Below are 21,184 nucleotides of genomic sequence, written 5' to 3'. Positions count from 1 at the left end.
CGCCCGCGCCATGGGCCAGCCCCGCGCCGCGGCGGGCGGCAGCCGCCGGCCTCCCGCGCACCGAGGTAGGAGCAGCCCGGGGGCATCGGCCGGAGCCGCCCGGGGGGTCCCAGCCAACGGGGGTGGTGGGAAGGGGGGGACAAGACCCCCCCAGGGGTGTCACTGCACAGGGAAGTTTGGAAATGAGCCCTGGGGCTGTCCGAGCGGATCCCTCTCCCCACCTTTTCCCGCGCGTCCCGCCTGGCTAACGGACAGTCCGGGGCGCCGATGTGTCATCGCTGCAGAAAACTACCTTATTAGGAGAGAAAGTATCGGTGAAAATCCGCGCTTTCCCTGAAGCCGCGGTGCTGCCAGGCTGCGCTCATTCCTGCGGCGATGACGAGACGTGAGCTCAGCCCGCGGGGCCGCGGGGGCGCGGGCACCGGCGCGCCGGCACCCCCGGGAAGCCCCCGGCACCGCTCGGCGTTGCCGGCCGCGAAGCCGCCGGGGTCTCGCCGTGCTCGGGGCAGGTAGGGGCTGGGGGCCGTTGGCAGCTCGGTGACACTGCAGAGAGGAGCTGGAGCTGGTGCTGAGCCCGGGCTCCTTCCCAGCGCCTGGAGAGCTGCCGGCAGCGCTGGAAGGACGCGACGCGCTCGCCCTCCGCGCCGCGCGCCAACGCGAGCAGGGTTCATTGCTTCATTCAGGAGGCTGGCGGCTCGGGGGGTAGGCCGAGACCTGTTGCAATCGCTGCTCTGTCTCATGTCGCCTCTCGTTTGCAGGGACCTGATGGCAGCGCCGGAGCCCCCGGCAGAGCCGCCCGTGGCCATGGAGGCGGGAGCCTCCCCGGCGGCCGCGGGCTCCTCTCCGGACCCCGGTGTCTCGCACGGCCCCTCGGGCCTGGCGGCGGCTGCGACGGCTGCTCCGGAGGGCACCGCCAGCCCGGACACCCATGAGGAGGTGCAGGCGGCTATGGAAGAGCCGCCCTTGGAGCTCACCGTGCCGGGGAGCCCGTTGGAGGAGGCTGCGGATGGGGCAGGGAGCCCGCTGGAGGTGGATGAAGATGCAGCACAGATCCCGTGGGAGGCGGATGCGGATGGAGAAGCGATCCCGTGGGACGTGGATGCAGATGAAGAAGGGATCCCATGGGATGTGGATGCAGATGGAGCAGGGATCCTGCTGGATGTAGATGCAGACGGGGCAGACATCCCATGGGAAGTGGCCGCAGACGCAGCAGGAATCCCATGGGAAGTGGCTGCGGATGGAGCAGGGCTCCTGCTAGAAGTGGGTGCCGAGGAGCAGCCGGCGGGCACCGAGGGCTCGGGACAGCCGTGCCTGTCGCTGGCGGAGCTGGGCGACTACTTCCAGGAGTGCATCGAGGCCGTGGCGCGGCTGGAGCGGGAGCGGGACGAGCTGATCCGGGAGCTGTCGCGGCTGCGCGAGCCGGCGCTGCAGGAGATCCGGCGGGCGCACGAGGAGATCCTGGCCGCGCACCGGCTGCTGGCCAAGGCGGAGCTGGAGCGGGACAACCTGCGGGACGAGATGGGGCAGGTGAAGCGGCAGCTCTTCAAGGTGACGAGGGAGTGCGTGGCCTGCGAGTACCGCCTGCAGAGCCAGCGGCACGAGCTGGGCCAGGCGGCCGCGGCGCGCGGCGAGCTGGAGGAGCGCGCCGGGCAGCTCTCCGAGGAGCTGGCGCGGCTCCGGGAGAGCTGCGGGAAGGAGGCCGAGGAGGCCAGGCAGCGGCTGGAGGCGCCGCCGGAGCGCCGGGACGCGCCGTTCCTGCGGGAGAGCCGGCGGCTCTCGGCGGCCCTGGCGAGCCTGGTGGCGCGGAGCCGCCGCGGGCTGGAGGAGCACTACGAGCCGCAGCTGCTGCGGCTGCTGGAGCGGCGCGAGGCCGGCGCGGCGGCGCTGCGCGCGCTGCACGCCGAGCTGCACGCCATGCGCGACGCCCTGCGGCCCTTGCAGGCCGAGGCGAGCCGCCTGCGCCGCTGCAACGGGAGCCTCGAGGAGCAGATGGCCCTCGCCAAGAGGAAGCGGGATGAAGAGGTCCGGCAGTACCGGGTACGCGCGCCGGGGACGGGGCTGCTCCGCACGCCGGGGCTGCTCCTCCTTCGGCGACGATGCGGATATTGCGGAGGGATGGCAGCGGGAGCGGGGCGATAAGGACAAGCGTTGCCTGTGGGCCCAGCATCCCTGCAGCCCGGCGGGTGAGGTTGGGATATGGCGGGGAAGTGTCAAGGATTCATCCAGCCAACGTGCCAGGAAAAGGGGCTCCTTGGGTTCTTCTTGTTGCTTTGGGGGCAGGTAAAGGCAGAGAAGGGAAATTCCCATCCCGCAGTGAGATCCCAGGTGTGCTGAGGAGCCAGGACACAGATACTCAGCATGCACTTTTCCATCCGGGATTTAGCTTGGAGCTCTAAGGGAGCCCCTAAGTAGAAGTGCAGTGACTGAGCAGCGCTGTGATTGCGAGTTTTGCTTGAATTGGATGCTCAATGTGAGAAGACTAACGCAAACATGAGCAACGAGGTCTCGGAGCCAGGTCCACAGGCCGGTTCAGCTGGTCCGGAGGAAACTCTGGATTTAGAGGCCCCGGGGCAGACGCTGTGCCCAGGAGCGGGTGCCCTGGACCCTGCTCTCCCGACCGGGGCTTCTCCTTTAAAAGTCAATCCCTGCCCGGGCAGCTGCTCCCAGCAAAGCCCGGCCTGGCCGCCTGCCCCTTCCCGCTGCCAGGACGCGGGCGGCCGCTGCCCACGTTATTTATAAGCGAGCGCAAGGGCAGCGCCACGCGTCCCCCCCGCTGCATCTCGCGCCGGGAGGACGAGCAATTCAATCCCTCCAAGGGTGCATTTGGCAAAGAGGCTCCCATTAATCCTCAGCCTTCAACACTGCCAGCTGCTCGCTCCGTAACCGCGCTCTTCCCAGGCTGGCAGCTTCCCGAAGGAGCCGGCGTGTTACAGTGCAATCCGAGCTCTTTTTTTGCTGGGAAAGCAATGCTTTTTGTGGAGTTTTTTCTAAACTGTGGCGTATTTCCCCATGTGGGTGTCCATAGGAGCTGATCTCCCCCGTGTAATCCAGCCCATGTCTTTAACCCCCAGGAGCAAGTGGAGGAGCTGGAAGAGCGGCTGAAGGAGCTCAAGAACGGGGTGCAGCTGCAGCAGCGCAAGAACCAGGAGCTGCAGGAGCTGCAGAGCAGCCTCCACCAGGAGCTCTCCATCTACAAGTCAGTCGCCTTCTCTTCCCTTTGCCGGCGCAAAGCCGCGGAGCAGGGCAGCGAGGAAGGGCTCGTGGAGAAGCCTTTGGAAGGAGCCTCACACCTAGGCAGGGGTTACATAGCCCTGAGCTAAACCTTGGGCTCCCAGGAAATTCCAGACCCTTTACCCCTACGGCAAATAGCGATTTGATGGAAATTCCTGTGCAAATTACGAGTAGAGATTGTTTTCCAAGGAACAGCTCTGGCAACTTAAAGAGGAGCTGTTCCCTTATCAATACCTGGAAGGGGCACGAACCTGGAAGGGTTATCTTGTGCTCGGGAATCCATACTGCTGGCTTTGCTCGGGAATTCTTTATTATATGGGATATTTTAAAGCTCCAGAAAATGGTCACAACTTTGTGGACTATTTTACTTGCCTGGCTTTGTGTTCTTACTGCTACAGCTGCAGTGGTTACCACTCGTGGCCATTTTCTGCAGTTTCACTGTTACTCTAGCATCCTTTTCCCTGATTTCCTCCTTCAAAGTTGCTTGTGCAAACATGCCACGGGAGGGTATTCCCTGCCACGAGCAGGGATACACAGGGAATCCTGTGTCTTTGCCGTTTGGGATCCTTCTAAACCACAGGTTGTTGAGGCCAATATTTAAGCCTGGGTGCAGCAGCAGCAGCCTCGTAACCCCAGGGAATTTATGAATTGCCGTCAGTGGAAGCGATAGCGCGTTGGCCTTGGGAAACATGAGAGCACCTCATTATGTTTCCACGTTTGAACGGGGCAATCCGAGTTAAACACGTCCCCGAGCTTGCGCCAAAGAGGAGCATTTGTCCCTGGAAAGCCCGGCCATCCGCACGCTCCCTGACCGTGCCCATAGCCCGCTGCTTCCCAGACGACTTCCAGGCTGGGAGAAGGAACAAGGCTTTTGGGATACAGCTTCTGTCCCCATCCCCTGCTTCCTCGAGGTCACATTCAGCGCCCTAAGTGCACTTTCTACCCATACAGGGGCTGCTTAGAAATCTACGGACACCTTTGCAAATCAGAAGAAAAAGCCGAGCAAGACTACGAGGAATGACGGCTTTTCCCGTTTTTAGCAAAAGCCAAGGAGAGAGGCAGCTGCAGGGGCCCTTTCCCGCTTGCTCCTTACCCACCTGATGCAGAGCAGCTGCCTAAAACCAGGAATACTAGACAGAGTTGTTTGGATTTTGTGGGGTGCTGCTGTTGATCTAAGAAAACTGCTCTTCCCTAGAGGAGCAGAGAAAAATAGACTTGCACTGAAGATAGACATATATATATAAGAGTAATGGATGTATGTTTTGCTGTGATTGGAAATGTATCTTGTCTTGTTCATAGGTGACTGTACAAGCCTGCGCAGAAAGCACTGTCCTGGAAGCCTGGGGTAGGGGGTGATTTTTAAAGTTTACATGCAAGAGGAGCTTTATCCTTTTAACAGGATTTTCTTTTGTAGCTCAGTGGGTCTCTGCTGTATTGTGACATGTTCAATGTGGGCCACAAACTCAAGTTTGTGGATAAATGGTTTCCACTTTCTATAAAGTCTCGCACTGAAAATAAAGGCCAGAGTTTAAGGATCCTTTTATTTCTCAAACCGCTGTCTCAAAGACAGAGTAACAAGCTCCTCTGATCAAGCCAAGGTGTCCATAAGGTATCCAATTATTCACGTTACAGACTACTAAAAAAAATAAAAGAAAGTTCGGTGCTAAGGGTTAGGGGAGCACATCTGTGTTGCAAAAAACAGTCTCCCTTCACGAACATAAAAATGTCAGAGTCACCACAGCTCCCAACGTCTGAAAAATACCCTTGGAAGATGCTACAGCACCCTACAACTTGGCAAGGGAAACTAATGGAGCAGGGAGGGATAGAGAGTGATTTGTTTGCATTAAAATCACTGGGACATCATTGAAATAGGCAACAACCTGATGAGGGGCAGAGGAAATAGCAGGTATATCCACACCAGCACCCAGCATCTCATCTGGGCTCCGTTTGCCCCTTTTCTCCACTGCAGAATTTCCTGCTTAAACCTTAAGAGGCCTCCTAGAAGTCATCGCTGTCTTTTATGGGCATAAAACCTCTACACACTCACTTCAGCACTTTCTTAAGAGGTACAGTTCAGCCTTGAGAAAGGAGTTAAGGCAGAAGAAAAACATCTGCACGAAACAAAGCTACACGGCTTTTACGTAGAAAAATTTATTCCATCTGAAGCACTTACACGTAATTAGTCATGAAGAGCATGGAGAGGAAGAGGTTGCTGGTGGAACAGGACACCCTAGGGGAAGATGTGCAGGAACTAGTGGTCAAGGACTAACTCCTAAAAGAAGTTGTTGATCCACGTGTAGTTTGTTTAACGTATACCAGCTACCAGTGCTGTTTTGGATCACTGGGCTTGCCATCTGCAGGACGTCAGTCGGTAAAAACATACACCTTGACAACTTGGTGGCCCCAAGTTTTCAAAACCATTTCACAGAAAGGAAAGAAATGTATGTGAAAACACAGCTCAAGAAACAAGACAATAGAGCAAGATACCCTGTTCCCCCTCCATGTATCCAAACCGCTGTCGCGCAGCAGATCGGAGAAAAGGGGAGGGAAAGAAGGAAGGAAACAATGAAAACACCAAAATTACCAGTGGAGAGGAAAAAAATATATATATAGAAAGAAATGTAATACTAGTTGAAGTCAGAATCTGCAGGTCTGTTTTGTATCTGCAAAGGCAGAAATACCCACACAGGTCGGACTAACTACAGGAACCCCAAGACTTCTGAGTCTTGCTGAAGAGGACAAGACCCCCCACACCCTCCCTTTCTGAACTGTTAGGAATTATCACTTTTATCCTCTGTATGGCATTGACTCAAGCATATTCTGGCAGCTCTACCAATTTAACTTTTATTTAAATTAGGCAAAAACCCATAGCTGTAGCAAGCCAAAGACAGAAAGACTTAAAAAAAAAAATAGGTTGCTCTGTGTGACAAAGGCAGCTAAAATGGGCTAAATGGGATAGCCAGCTCTATACACAAGAGGTTGCTGTAAGAAATCCAAACAAGAAGCTACAGCGTGGTACCCGCTGTCTGGGCTAGAAAGCATCGTTGATGGTATCTACATAAGGATGGCTGAACACAAAGTCTACGTGTGTCTCAAAACCAGTGTTAAATCAAGTTGAGGGTTGAGAGGGAAGAAAGGGAAAAGACTAAGAACAGGAAAAGGTCATCATCTAGGATCCTTGACCTTCTGGATCCACGCTTCCTTCAGGGTCTTCATCATTATATATGTTCTCAGCCTGCAAGATAAGGGAGATGGAAAAGCTGAGGGAGCACGTAGCATCATAGTTAATAGGATTGTTACTGCTGGAACATTTTGAAGAGTTGTTGTTTCAGCTTCAGATAAGTATCTCCTATCTACGATCCCTCAAGGCCAATGAGCATTAAAGAAGTAACACAAACAGCCTTTTTTCATAAAAGTCATTTTCAAAACATTTCAGAAGCATTTTTCAAGTTAATGTAGCTTTTAGGTATCTGCCTTCTTAATCTGCATATCACTACAAGAGTTACTTTAAAAGAGTATTTTGCATAGCTATAATACACTCTCTATTTTGCAGCAGCATCTGCCAAAAGAACTATATAGAGCAGTGTTAAGAACAGAGACCGTATTAAGAACACAGCTGCTGTGAGCCAATTCATAAACAAAAATTGGAAGAATGACCTTGTCAGAGGTCATTCAAGTTACACAAGATTATTTTCTAAAATTTTAAACAGTGCTAATTTGAGCTCAGTATATTTTTTTTACTTACTCCCACCTCTTTCCATCTATGTGGAAACATTTATATTATCTACAGAGATTTAATTCTTTAAGACAATAGTTAACAGCACCTTCAATTTCACCTTTGGTTCTCATACACTGTATTTTCATTCTAACATGAAAGAGAAAAAAAAAAAAAAACCCACCTTACTCCTACTTTTTAAGTCATGAGAAACATGAAGCAGCTTTTCAGTATTTGTAAGTCCTTATTTCTGTCAAGCCTAAAATGGATTTCACAATCCCCTTGAGGTTTTAGCTAGTGCTACAAAGCAAGTCGTTCTGAGAGCTGTAAATAAACCCAGGAATGCTGAAATCCAGGCAGTTAAACACCAGCTCCTATCTACCACCTCCTGCACTTTCCCCAACGACTTACCATTTGCCAGACTTGCATGATGTTATCTTCTGATACAGAACAAATTACCCAGGGTTCATTTGGATTCCAGGAGAAATCAGATATCTTTGCAGTGTGACCACCATGAATAAACTGGATTGGAGAAACAAGGGAATGTTTTCAAATCATTCAATTAAATCTTCATTGCAGAGATGAAGAGTTTAAAGAGACCCAAAGACTTACCAACAGCTCTGGAGGGCCATCCTCAGCATCCTCAGGGGACTGCTCTTCTCCAATTTTACTGTAATAAAAACAAGGGGAATATTAGTTTTTCTTTTTCCTTCCTCCTCTCAGGTGTGATATACAATTCAGGAGTAATATTTGTCAGGACAACATGACTAATTTGGGATTTACCTCAAGTCCCAAACATTTAGCCTGCGGTCAGTGCCACTGGAGGCCAGTATGGTTTCGTTATGGGGAGACCACTGAACCTACAGACAAAAAACAATTTAGAAAAGAAGTTAGTTTTAAGAAGATGCAGCATGGCAAACGGTCATGACAGACATCAGAGTGTTTTATAGCAGGAAAGCTCTATGAAAATTCAAATCAACATCAACTTAATATTCTCACACAGGAAGTGTGTTTGGGAACATTCATACACTGAAGAGGCATTCGAGCTCCAAAGGTACCTCTTGGCCTATGCTCTAACAAAGGCTACATGCTACAAAATGTAAAGAGTCCCAATGACATTAGCTGCTCCTCATCTTAATACAGAGCATGCAAACAATGTATTCATTAAGGAGGAGGAATGGTTTATAAATGAAAACAAAACAAAAAAGGGACTGTAATTAAGCTTAACAGCCCCAAAAGCTCACATCTCACTGCTGGAGATAAGTGGTGTGTTTTGGAAAGATTTAATAGGATAACAGGATTAGGAAAGAGCACAGAGCTCTGCACACAAACCTGGCATGTCAAGATTCCAAGTATAATTTTATTTAGAAGTAACTACAGTCATCAAGTAACAATCCTTCTATCAAAAAAAAAAAACTCTACATATTTTTCTTCTGAGGCACGCGTGAGTTGAAGATGGAAATATTGTTTCTGTGAAGCACATGCTACCAGTGATGTTAACGTTCTATATTTATACTAGTAAAATTTGCAATCATTCACTGTCACTAGCTGGCCTGGCAATCCCCTTAATCGGTCACCAGGCAAAGCCCTCCTATGGGACCAGGCTGGGAAGACAAAAATGCTGCAGTCGCTTATTGTGCCTCCCTGCTTCAATCTGCTGCCATGAATAATTTAGATTTGCTCTGTACTGATAGCATTTCACTCTGCGTTGTGGACAAAGCTTTCTACCCTCTCCTTGTTCCATCCTCTGCTTGGCTTTCTGGACATCCCTATCTGTACTGGAGTTCTGCCCCACACAGATGGCTCCAAACGATAAGCTAACAAAATCTCGAGTAGATGAGAGAAAATATATGAGTTTTTAATGCAAATGTATTCAATACAAATGTAAGTTGAAAATAAATGTTCTTCTTTAAGATAATTAAGAAGAGCTAAGTCAAAGTGCATAAAAGACATTTTGTTATACCTGGAATATTTCATCTTTATGTGATTCAAACGAGTGCAGCTTCAGCTTCAGGTTCCTCAAGTCCCACAGGGCAACAGTCTGGTCAAAAAGCAAACAAAACCATCAAAAAGTCTTTTTTTTTCTGAAGTAATCAACACATACATGCACATTCATGCAGTGGAAACTAGGCAAAAGTGCTCCAAGCTCAAGGCAGACATACCTTATCAGCTGATCCCGTAGCCAGGATAAATTCACTATAGGGATTAAAAGAGAGGCAGTTGACTTCAGCAGTGTGAGCATCCACTGAATGACTAGGCTTGGAGGTGTTATTTGATCGAGTATCCCAACTGTAAAAAGAAAATATAGAATGGAAACAAAGGTTTATACCCCATTTTACTGAGGTAGGGTGTAGCTGGGAAAGGAAAGGGATGGCAACTTTGTTTGAGACATTATCCTACTTACATCATAAGCTTCTGATCATCAGCAACAGATCCAAAAAGAGATTCGTGGAGCAGGTGCCAGGATACATCTTCTACTACTGCTGTATGCCCTGTGAAGATGGTCTTTGCATCCACCACTTTGCCTTCTTTTGGAACAGCACTAATATCCCACAAGCAGATGGTCTTGAAATAAATAAATCAATTCAATCAACAGAAAGACTGCACCTTTAGGCAGCAACTCTATCCACCCTCCCCCAAAACCTCCCAAAAGCAGGAACTTTTGCCAAACAAAGTGCAGATTTCATCACAGCACTCTGAAGTACTCACATGATCATCAGAAGCACTGAGCAAATGCCCGCTCAGGTTTGGGTTCCAAGACAGCCCATAACCCTCCTTCTGATGTCCACGAAGACGCAGGTCAGGGTTACACTCCCCAGAAGGATCTGTAAAGATGCAGCCTAAGAACTCAGGTGCCTAAACGTTTGACACGAGTCTTGCTGTGCTTTACTGAACTTTGACATTGCCCACAGCATCCCTCCCTGCCCTTCTGAGCATTTTCCCTCAGCAAAGAGTTACCTCATTGAAACAGAATGCACTGAGGCAACACACAGCCAAATTTCCTTTTGACCTAATAAGAGCACACTGCAAGCTTTTCCAAGTTGCTGTTTTCTGCAGCTGGATCATCTAGGAATGCTCTGTTCTAAATCCATATCACATTGTACTACTTGCTGAAGGGCAAAGACACCCACTCAGCCACCTGCGTGCTTGGCTTGACACACCTGGTCAGGCTGAACGGAGTAACCCCGATACTGCTCAAAAATCCTTCCTAAACAATCTGCTGGAGCGTCATGCTTCATCTCCAACTGCACTTGGAAGTTAGAAATGCTCTTCTGATCCTCCTACAACCAGCAAAACTAGTCATTCTATATGATCTTGCCCAATTCATCAGGAAATTCCTATCACTACCCTTGGACCAGGAACACAGCTCAGCTACACAGCAAATCAATCACCAACTGGCCAGTAAGTACCTTCCACCCCTCCAAGTACCATTATACACATGGCAAAACATGCAAAAAAGAAGCAAAATGACATATATTGGAGTATATCTGTATAAGCTTCATTAAGTACTACATTAAGTAGTATTTTACACTCAATATCCACTTGCCTTTCAAATTACAGATGAAATGCAGCCCATAACTTCTCAGTGTCTTTTGCACAACCATCACCTTTGCTTGAGGAATGGCTGGTAAAGACTTTTGCTGGGTTCTGAGGCACAGACACAACAAAGATGCAGATACCTGGTTTAGAAGGGTGCTTGGTGTAATCAAAGACAAGAACATCACTGGATGGTGTCTTGGTGGCAATTATGCAGGGGTTTTGCGGCATGTAACGTGCTCTGTTAACTTCTCCCTCGTGATTGATCTTGATCTCAATTTCAATCTTCCCGCTAACTGACCCAAAGCCTCCAAATTCTGAAAAGAGAATTCAGCAGTTGTCAATAACATGACACTTTCAGACAAGATCTAGAGATCCATACTCAATTACTGGGTAGACCAAGTACATATTTTGACAGGACAGTTACACACACACATTGAAAAAAACAAGCCATAACATGTTAACTAAAATAACCCAGTTTTCAAATCACATGTTATTTTCAACATCCATAGTTGTAGCATCAAAATACCAGCTAAGTTTAGAGCCAGAGACATATATTTTTATAAATAGTAGTTTATAAAGTAGATTAGTAAACCTACTAACTCGTTTCTTCAAAATTTTATTACTAAAACATTACAGATGTACATAATACGTTGCATTTGTCTGTTAAATGTACAGCTGAGAAACAAACTGTTTTAGACGTAGCTTCTGTACTTCATTGGCTGAAAGCTAGGGAGAGACCAATATCTCTTAAAATGGGGAGGAAAAGACAGCTAAAACTTCACTCGATTCACATCTCTGGTCCTTACCTCCTTTCTCACTATCATAGTGCGAAGCATCGAACTGTGCATCATCGTTAGGCAACTGCACACTAGCTATCACGAGATGATTTTGTTCATCTGAGGTATGGGTCCCCAGGACTAACCGATGAATACTGAAGTCTTTGCCCTCGGGTCTGCAAGAGAAGAGAAATATGTAAGAAAGAAAAGGAGTTTACACTGACACTGAGCAGATTAAAACGTTTAACTCCGGGTCTCAACTTGAAATTCTCATAGCACAGTCTATATCTCTAAATAAAAGAAACACAGCACCACTCCCTTGCCTTCTCTTAAGAGTCATTGCAACTCTCCAGGACAAACTTTGAGGTACACAAACATAACCTGCAAAAACATTGGTCTGGAAGCTAAGGACAACACGGTGCCACACTGTACAAGACAAGTTGCTGACAGCGCTTTGGTACTGAAACTTTATTTCCTTCTGTTTTTTTGTAGAGAGGGTTTTTTCTTTCTTAAGTTTCGGGTGAAGCTGAAAAAAAGACTGCAAAATCAAATGTATGAAAATATCTTCTCAATGATAAATGACATTTTCCTCTTTAAAAAATAAAGAGGCTCATTTACCTTGTCACATCAGGAAGCCACTGAGCAGTCAAGCTGGGCCATTCCAGCGCATGGGTCATTACCAGATCGTATAAGAAGGGCGTATTCTTTTTCCATATTTTATACTCTTCGTTGATCACACGTTCCTCCACTGCATCGTCAAAGGCTGCTAAAGGTTGGGTTTATTTTTAAATGCATAAAATTAGCCTTTATGAACATATTCAAGACATACAGACAAAGCCACGGGCAGACACTGAATAAAAAACTACAACATCACCCCGCTTTGCTGGCAGAGCAGCGGGGTTAGTTATTAAACCATTCGAAACCCTCTTTGCACGTGATAATGTGTTTCTATGTACACGGCTCCAAACTGACCTCGATTATGTCAAACTGCATCACCTCAAAGAAGCAGTATGGCAAAACTACGGAATATTGTGCCACGGGTTACGGGGGGAAACAAAAATAAGGATATTAAGGATGAGGAAATGGGGGGGGGTGGTAGTGCTGCCGTTAGCGGCGGCTGCCCCCCGCCCCCCCACCCCGTTCCGGCGGGGGCGCCTCACAGCGCCCGGGCCCTCCCCGCTCCCCGGCCCGCGGTCACATTCGGGTTATTTCATTAATAAAACGCATTAAGTTAACGACACCAGCGGCCTCCAGCCCGGCCCGGGGCTGAGGCGCGAGGAGGCCGCGTCCTCCCCCGCCGGCCTCGCGGCCGCCCCGACGGCCCCCGCGCGCCCCCTGGCGACGCCACCCCCCGCCCTCCCCCGCGGCGGCCGTTGCGGGGGCGGAGCGGGGGGGGGATCCCCGCGCCTCGCGGAGCCCCGCGGGGAGGAGGCCGCGCCGCGGGCGCTACCTTCCTTGTCCGCCATGGCGAGGCGGGCGGGCGGCTCCTGCGCTCGCTGCTCCAACCCCTCCGGCCGCCGCTCTATTGTTTCCTGCCCCCGCCGCGCGCCGCTCCGCCGCCGCGCAGCCCCTTCGCGCGCCAACGGCAGCCAATGGCCGCGCGCCGCCGGGACGCGGCAGCCAATGGGCGCGCGGCACGGGGCGGGGAAAAGGGGCGGGCGGGCGCGCGCGGCCGTCACGTGGAGGGGAGGCGAGGGAGAAGGCGGAAGCGGGGGAGGGACGGGGAGGAAGGGGCTGCTGAAGCTCCCTTGGGAGCCGCCATTTTCCGGAGGGAAAGGGAAGGGGAGGGAGCGGCGTGCCCCTTGCTCGGCCCTTAAAGGGACCGCTCAGGCCATAGCGGTCCCCCCTCAACCGCCTCCTGCCGCCGACCGGGCCCGGGCAGCCCCTGGAAGAGGCCCCGGCCCGATTCCGTGAGGCCTTGGCCTGGTACATAAGGCCCCAAGTCTCCAGGTGTGATGGGGAATGAGGCCCAGTCCTGCCCTTTCTCCTCGCAGGGTGGCCCAGTAACCTCCGGAACGTCCCTCTTGCCACCTCTTTGTTCATTGATTGCCAATAATTACTAATAACTTATGTTTTCTCACATAATTCCCTGCAGAGATGGGCTGTGTGGACAACTGAAGCAGTCTGCAAGCCAAACGTGTTTGGCTGTGGATAACCTGGCGCAATCAGCTGTGGATCTGACAGGCAACACCAAGGAACAGGTTTAAAAATCCAGTTTTTTGCTCGTCTGGTTTTATCGCTCTGAGCAGCGCTGGCCTCAAGCTCTTCTGTGTCCCATAAAGGCCACGGTGCTGCCTGGAAATTGGAAGCGGGGAGGTCCCACACAGTGTTGTCATATTTAGGGCTACCCATAAGCAGCACAAGTTCACCCTTACGTTGAAAAACTGGGGGACTTGGTGGTGCTAGTTGTCATCTGTAAATCTCTTATGCCTCTTATTGGGGGAAACTACAAATAGATCTTGCACAGAAAAAGAAATGTTAAGAGGGAGCAGGAATGACCACTTTGTGTGAGGTCTGAGGAAAATCAATGGTCCTGACATTGATGAGATGATGACATCTGTGTCTGTTTGTTAGTTTTACAAATAAAAAGCTTGTGTGAAACTGGACTGAAATTTCAAGCTTAATAGCGTAATCTATTTCTTTGCTGCTTGATAGTTTTTCATTATTGAAATAGTTTATTACTTGAGAATGAATCAAATGCATACTGTTGTATGCAAAAGAGAGGATGAAACATGGTTCCTGCTGCAAGGAATCCTGAAGATCCCTGAAGGGACCTCAGTGTGTCCTTTACAAAAGAATTGTAATTCTCTGGCTTCACTCACTGAATATACTTAAATCAGTTGCTAAGGCAAGTGGTGGCAGATTGAGCTCTAAACCAAACTCCCCTTGACAGTTTCAATAGCAAACAACTCAGATATGCATTTAAAATCCTGTTCAAAAAATACAAGTGTGTGTACAGCTGGTACGAAACGGATACCGAGTGAAGGAAACTGAACTAAAACGGAATTTTCCCTTTTATTTCAGCATCACTTGGGAAGCCTGGCAACACCGAAGCACGCACGGAGGTGGCCATTTTTCGGGAGACCAGGAAGTGCGTGAGTGTTTTCCAAGCCCGCCCGCTATGGCAGGCGATGAGAGGGACTACAACCTGACGGAGGAGCAGAAGGCCATCAAAGCCAAATACCCGCCGCTGCAGAAGAAGTACGAGTGTGAGTATTTAACGAGTGTGAGTATTTAACGAGTGTGAGTATTTAACGAGTGTATTTAACGAGTGTGAGTATTTAAAGTCATCCGGGCAGAGTGTGGGGGTGCCAGCGTGAGCGTGCAGGGAAGAAGGCACTGAGCAGGATACGGCTTTTTAGGCACGTGTGGGATTCCTTAGTACACCCATATCCTGTATTAGGGCTGATCAGGGCTCTCTCTGAGTTAGAGATCCCTACAGTTTTATTTATTGCAGATAAATGCCTTGTCTGACAGGGAAAAATCATGATATGAATAAATTAGTTATGAGTTTTATCTTGAAAGTGTTCCTTTTTCAAGCCATTTCTTACTTAGGCAGTACTTTTTTTTACTATGTCTCATATCAAAAGAGATATTCAAAGAGTGAGTTGGTCTCGTAGTAGTTGTTCCCCCCCACATCCCTTCTCCCCAAATGCTCCACTTTGCGATCATTATCGCTCCCTTTCCCCAGCCCTGGAATGTCTTCTAAGAACATCTCAAGCAAGTGGGTGTCAGCCCGAGGAGTAGCCTGGGGCACTCACAGGCCATTTAGTGCCTGTCTGTCTTTCTATCTGAGCAGTGTTTATCTGGAGGGTTGCTCTATGTTACCCTGTTAAAACATATATTTTTAGATCTTTATTTGATAGCAGTGCACAAATACAGTGACATACTACAATAGTCATGCTCCTTCCATAATCAAAAGAGGTTTTACCCTCCTTTTAAATCCACTGGAATTTGTTTGCTTTAGAGACAGTTGTTGAGAACCATTAATAAATAGTGTGTGGGTGACCTAAGCAGCATCAGAACAGTGTTTCAGCTGGAGGGATCACGATGCAACGTTGATCCTTCCTCCCACATTAGCTCTGTTTCTACCAACCTGGTATTATTATACTCCTCTGTCATTCATCTAGGTGAAATGATAGTCATGTAAAACCTGATACATGTTGCGGATGTTAATCCTACTTTGTTAATGAAGATCACTGTATATTTTATATATATTTCTAGTTACGCTTTTTTGCATAATGGATGTCTGGGGTGTGGACGGGTATATTTGTTCTTTGGGCTGTGAACATTTGCAAATCTTATCTTCTCTATGACTAATTTTCAGTCCTGCAGACTTCAGCAAAAGTTCTTTACCTCTCATTAAAGTTTTTCTTTTCTATTGCCATTTACCTGCAGAACCCTGTTATCTTTCAACAGCCATATGTTGTACACAGTGCTCTACACACAGGGCACTGATGTAATTTAAACACTATTTTTCTTGTGTCAAGTTTGGCAGAAATAATCTAAGATTTTACTCGTGTTAGCTTTTTCTAATATACTGAAAAATAAAGAGTATTACTCGTTGATGTGTCAAGGTGAATACAAAAAGTTAATGTATAACAATATCTGTTTTTTTAATTTGAAAAAAAATCCTCATTTTAAAAATATATATGGTAATTTCATGGCTTTTCTTTTTCCTCCACCCTCAGATCTGGATCACACAGCAGATGTGCAGTAAGTATGGGCAGCTGGGATTTCACAGTATAACAAATTGAAGACTAGTTTCAGATGTATACTTCAGGCACCTGTGAAATGCCATACTCCAACAGTGCTTTTTTTCTTTTTTGGTCTGTTTTCTTCCTGTTACTCAGACAGCATAGAAGCATATATTGTTTGGCTTCTCCTCTGATGTAATAATCATTTGGTGCTTCTGACTTTTTTTAATGATATTACTATAGTATTTGAAAATGTCTTTCAAAATGGGTCTTTTAAGCTTGCCTTAAAACCAAAATGATTTCAAATAGTCTGCTGTTTAGGCATAGCAAGAAAGGACATTCCTGTTATTGGATAAAACATTTATTTTCCATTTTCTCCCAAAAAGAAACTCTTCTCACAGGAAGGAGTATCTCTATATATGTAATCTTTGGCCCAAATGCATAGGTATAGAAAGACACATCTTTTGTTCATTCACTTTGCATTTATTCCCATGTTCAGTTATCTGACCTGTATAAAACTTACGTCGTCGTCATTCTTGTTATCCTATGAATTATCCTGTGTCTTTTTAGGCTACATGCCTGGGGAGATACCCTGGAAGAAGCGTTTGAGCAGTGTGTTATGGCCATGTTTGGCTACATGACTGATACAGAGACTGTGGAACCTCTGGATACTGTGGAAGTACATGCAGAAGGTAAGATTGTAGTGACTTTATGTTGGAACTGTATAAACAATTGGGAGAGAAGGGTACCAAAATCCTTTAAATCATCAGATGGAATTTTGCTGCAGTTAATTAAAGCCTGATTACAAGTTTTTTTGGTGGAGAACCTGTACTTCTTGCATATGTTACATGTTTTGGTGTTCTTGCTGGGAGAATCACCAGACTCTCTGCCTCAACCCTGCAGGACACGATATGCTGTCTCTTCTCTTTCACTTCCTGGATGAGTGGCTCTATAAATTCAGTGCTAATGAGTTCTTTATACCCAGGGTAAGTGTTCTGTTCTTTTCCTATTTGTAGGATGAGGCTCTGATAACACCGACTCCCTTTCCTCCTACTTCAGGAGGGGAAAAAGCTGCAACACTTAATGCATGGAGAATACCAGAGTAGAAAGACATGAGAAATAAATTGTTAGCTTTGTTATCACAAACCGTTAGGTGTCATTACATGGTAGAGACAGCTCCCAGCTCCCTTGTCTTTAATTTCCCAGTATTACTGTGCCTCTTTGAGGTTGCTACGATTCTCTGGTTTCAGGTTTCATTTAGAACAGTGAAAATGCAAGCCTTGCAAATGGGGATTTGCTGAGATATTTTCAGACGGAAGATAGAAGACTTTACTGACATGTTTTTCATCTCCCTTTCTCTGCAGGAGGTGAAAGTGCTTCATATTGACCGAATGCAATTCAAAATAAGATCAATAGGGTGAGATTAAAGGGTCAATTGAGTAATTAATATCTTTACAGAAAACACTTAACACTTGGGAGGGTCACATATTGCCTTTCTGGAATATTGACCTGAAATTCACTGATGCATTCTAAAAAATGGATTATGGACTTCCTTTTCTTGTTTTGAGGCTTTAAATGAAAGTGTCACTGTCCCATGTTCATTAATGAAACTAGTTATAACATTTGATTAAAAATAACCAAAATTCCAACCACCTATCTTGTTTTTGTTGTTAAAGGTGGGGAGAAGAGTTCTCTTTACCTAAACACCCTCAGGTATGTAGTACTTTGGTAACACTTAATGCTTTGGTAATACATAAGTATTACTTAAGTAATACTACTAAGTAGCTGCTTCCCTTTTTTGATGCTAGTAGCACAGTAAACCAATCTATATTCAATATTTTTCCATGAGTTGGATTCTCACACTGTTATCACAGCTTTTCGTTAGTCTTTTTTGCAAGTTTATTTTCTAAAGATTACTAAAAGCCGATTCTTACCTCCCAACCTGTTCTTTAGCTATGTCAGCACAAGAATAGCAATGCTGATCTCCTGTCAGAGAGGAGGAGAAATTTGTGCCAGAAGGAAAGAGCAATTTGTTCAGTATTTGGCCCAAACAAGTTATTGCTATTAATATACTAACTTTTGTATTCACCAGGAAAAAGATAATTCAGGTTTTGGGGAGGGAATGTCTCTTAATCTGGATAGCATTTATAGAAATTGGTAAATATTGTGAATTGGCATGACAAACTGCTGCAAGCAATTCTCCTTTAGAAAATCCATGGGTTTTTTTTCTGTCTTTTCTCTCTAGGGTACAGAAGTCAAAGCCATAACTTACTCAGCAATGCAAATCTGTGAAGAAGAGAAGCCAGAAGTCTTTGTCATCATTGATATTTAAAGAAAAGTGTAATGAAATGACAGGATATACATATCGTTGGCTGGCAGAAGCTGCTTTTGGAAGTTACTAAGGAATTGGCCAGTTGAAATCATAAGTTGAAGAGAATTGCAGGGAATGTACATCTGTGTTTTGACTTGAGGATGGTGAGCCAGTTTGGCCTGTGTGCCAAGGAAAAAAAAAAGTTTTTTATTTGGGATTTTTTGGGTGAGGGTGGTGAGTTGTAAGGATTAAAAATCTCTCAGGAAAGTGAGTATTTTATATCAACTTTTAAGGCTGATGTGTTAAGTCGCGTATGAACTAAATAGATTAGTGAAGCCAGCAATAAATACACTGCTTTTTGTAGGATTGCTGGGGATAACAACTTCTTAAATCTGCAACATTTATTTGCAGATGTAAGTATTCTAATTCTGAATTAGAATATGTCCCTCCATATTATTCAAACACTCCAAAATACCTGCAGTGATTCAGATCTAATGTGGAAAAGTTTCTGATTGCTTGAAGGATGCCAAAGAAAGTAAACCAATCTTTCAAAAAAACTTGTAATTAATGAAAAAAGGTAATGCCACCAGGTGGTGCTGAATTGCCAATAGTTTCCAAGCGAAATGCTGCAGTGTGTGATGGAATCCTAGTAGCGCTACCACTCTAAAAAGGAGACAATCTGGAGCTTCTCCCCTAGCATGTGGGAGGATGGTGAGGTGAGGCTCATTTCTGTAATTTAGATTATTCCTGCTTCTACTGCTGAGAAGATTTTATGTTTTTTACCTGACTTCATTATACTACAGAGTGGTGAAACCGTGTGGCCAAAAAAAAGCTTCCTTTTGCCTTTATTGTCGGAAAAATCTGAAGTCTTATTCACTGAATCAAGAATAATAATTGAAAAGTGTGTGTTTTATTTTATGTTCATGGGACAACTAACATGTGGTGTCTGACATTGTCTTCCCTTTTTTTTTTTTTCTGGTAAATGCTGCAAGTTCTCATCTTTATTTTGTCCTAAAGTCGTCTTAAATAGAGAAAGATTGGGATTTTATTTCCTTGTTTTACAGATGAGGAATAAAATCATTTTATTATAAAAAAGTTTAATGCCGAAATAAAACATGGACTAAAAAAGAATTATGGATACATACATGTATGAATAATTTTGGCCAGTGGCTTTTTGAGGACAATAAACTTAAGATTTGTACTGTCTTCTCTGGCAGGGTGAGCAGAGTTTTCCATACATAATAATTAGGATACATAATAATTAGGATTAGGATGTTATAGATGGTGCCTACATTATGATTTGCTTGTCCAGGACTTTCTTTTCCCTCAGAGGGAGCCTTAGGGCTCCAGCCCTTGCTCACCATCTCTGGGATGATGCCAGCCACAGCGGGGCTGCTGTGGAGGAGTGAGTCCAGGGCCTGCCTGTTAAAATGGCTCTAAATAAACCCTTAATTTGCTCTAAATAAACAACTTTTCGGTCTCTCCCTAGAGGCGACCGGGAGCCGCGGGCGACGCGCGCCGAACGCTCCCGTCCCTCAGCAGCGGCTTCGGCACCTCATTGGCTGGCTGGGTCAGGTGACCGGGATTAGCCAATCGGGCGTCGAGTTGAGGCCGCCTTGGTTCTCCACACTGCCTGAGGCAGTCGCGGCCTTTTGGGGGCTGCAGGAGAGCGGCGTCTGTTCTCCCTTAGCCCAGCTCTCCGCCTAAAAAGGGAGGAGAAAATAATAAAGTATGTCACTAAATTTTAATTTTCTTGACCTGCTGAGGTGCCCTGTGCGTGACATCCGTTACAGGTTGCAGTGACACCAGCAAACTACTCTGCACTAAGGAACTGATGACTGGAATGTGCTAGAAAGACTTTTGGACTCCGATAAGTAAATTCTATTTGTCTGTTCTTCAATGTTTATTAAGTACTTACTGTAAAATAGACTTCATATTCTCCTTGTCATTTCTTCAGCTGTGGAAATGAAACAAGTATCAGGGTACTTTCTAGGAGTCTAAAACATACAAAAAGACTCTTCAGAATACCAAAGGTTGTTTAAATTATAGGAGAAGGTGTATTTAGAAATAAGGGGTTTTATACTGACTGCCCAGCAGCCTCTGAGCTTCCTAAATTTATGTTAGCTGGAAAGACGTCCTAAGATAGGTACATGATCCAAGCTACAAGTGTCCCACTGAAATAAAAGGGAGTTGTCCAGATTTATTATCTTTCCATAAAATAAGAGTATACGCAATGCCAGCCCTGAAAAAAATGGGGGGGAAAAAAGGTAATCATACTTCCAGTAAGTGCACTTTTATTTTTTTGAAACCATGTCAGTGTAATTTTGTTTAAAATTCACAGTACAAAATCACTGTATATCTGAAGAGGAAAACTCATGCTAGCCAAATGCATTATAGCAACTTGGTTCACTATTCTACCCTGTCTGGCTCTGTGTATTCTTTTAAACTATCCATGCTTTTTCTGAACTACAAAAAGCAGTAAGTTCACTCAAGAAAGAGATAGCTTTAGTAAATTTTTGTTGGGTTTGTTTGAACTCCTTTCTTATGAACTTTCCTAGGTGTATTTACATGTTAATTACAGTGTCTACAAAAATTTAGATTACATTTCTCAGCTGATAACTTGCTTTGAAAAAGTCTTACTAAAATTATCAATAATAGATTTTTCATTATATAATGTCCACTGCAGAACTGTAAAGTAGTTTATACTTCCATTATGAGTAGATACTCCAAGTATTTGATTAAATACAAAGCAATTATTCTAAATAGTTATAAAATACTAAGTAATTTTAAGTCAGTATCCAGAAGCAGTTATACTGTTGCATGCCCGTAAACAGAAAAGTATGTTTTGGTAGACCTTATTTTGCTTTTCATAGAGTCAAATATCCCTAAAGTTTTATTAACAAAGCTAATAAAC

At 46.1% G+C, this 21,184-nt stretch overlaps 3 protein-coding genes across 4 annotated transcripts; 2 read left to right on the top strand and 1 right to left on the bottom strand.

Annotated features, from left to right (window-relative positions):
- The first annotated feature begins 765 nt into the window (after positions 1–765).
- SYNC (syncoilin, intermediate filament protein) lies at positions 766–4,304 on the top strand. Its single transcript, XM_088531095.1, has 3 exons — positions 766–2,037; positions 3,072–3,196; positions 4,183–4,304. Exons 1-3 carry the CDS (start codon positions 766–768, stop codon positions 4,250–4,252), a joined length of 1,467 nt encoding a protein of 488 aa, XP_088387221.1. The 3' UTR covers positions 4,253–4,304.
- Positions 4,305–6,178: 1,874 nt separating this feature from the next.
- RBBP4 (RB binding protein 4, chromatin remodeling factor) lies at positions 6,179–12,860 on the bottom strand. 2 transcript variants are annotated; one of them, XM_088531093.1, is made up of 12 exons: positions 12,713–12,860; positions 11,881–12,028; positions 11,293–11,438; positions 10,627–10,800; positions 9,656–9,771; positions 9,351–9,511; positions 9,109–9,235; positions 8,910–8,987; positions 7,730–7,806; positions 7,559–7,616; positions 7,358–7,468; positions 6,179–6,466 (listed from the first exon to the last, which is right to left on the bottom strand). In XM_088531093.1, exons 1-12 carry the CDS (start codon positions 12,726–12,728, stop codon positions 6,401–6,403), a joined length of 1,278 nt encoding a protein of 425 aa, XP_088387219.1. In that variant the 5' UTR covers positions 12,729–12,860; the 3' UTR covers positions 6,179–6,400. The 2 variants fall into 2 exon arrangements, with proteins under 2 accessions (XP_088387219.1, XP_088387220.1); XM_088531094.1 differs by having other exon boundaries at positions 11,881–12,025; positions 12,713–12,859.
- A 1,416-nt stretch (positions 12,861–14,276) lies between these two features.
- On the top strand, positions 14,277–18,453 carry TSLIG1 (tRNA splicing ligase complex subunit 1). Its single transcript, XM_010213031.2, has 7 exons — positions 14,277–14,471; positions 15,954–15,978; positions 16,530–16,651; positions 16,863–16,945; positions 17,324–17,376; positions 17,636–17,672; positions 18,205–18,453. Exons 1-7 carry the CDS (start codon positions 14,384–14,386, stop codon positions 18,289–18,291), a joined length of 495 nt encoding a protein of 164 aa, XP_010211333.2. The 5' UTR covers positions 14,277–14,383; the 3' UTR covers positions 18,292–18,453.
- Positions 18,454–21,184: the final 2,731 nt, after the last annotated feature.

This window comes from Tinamus guttatus, unplaced genomic scaffold (assembly GCF_059628265.1).
Source record: "Tinamus guttatus ecotype Peru unplaced genomic scaffold, ASM5962826v1 Tinamus_guttatus_pri_ptg000397l, whole genome shotgun sequence".
NCBI lineage: Eukaryota > Metazoa > Chordata > Aves > Tinamiformes > Tinamidae > Tinamus > Tinamus guttatus.
The sequence above is the reverse complement of the archived record's forward strand: the minus strand, read 5'-3'. Positions and strand labels throughout refer to the sequence as shown.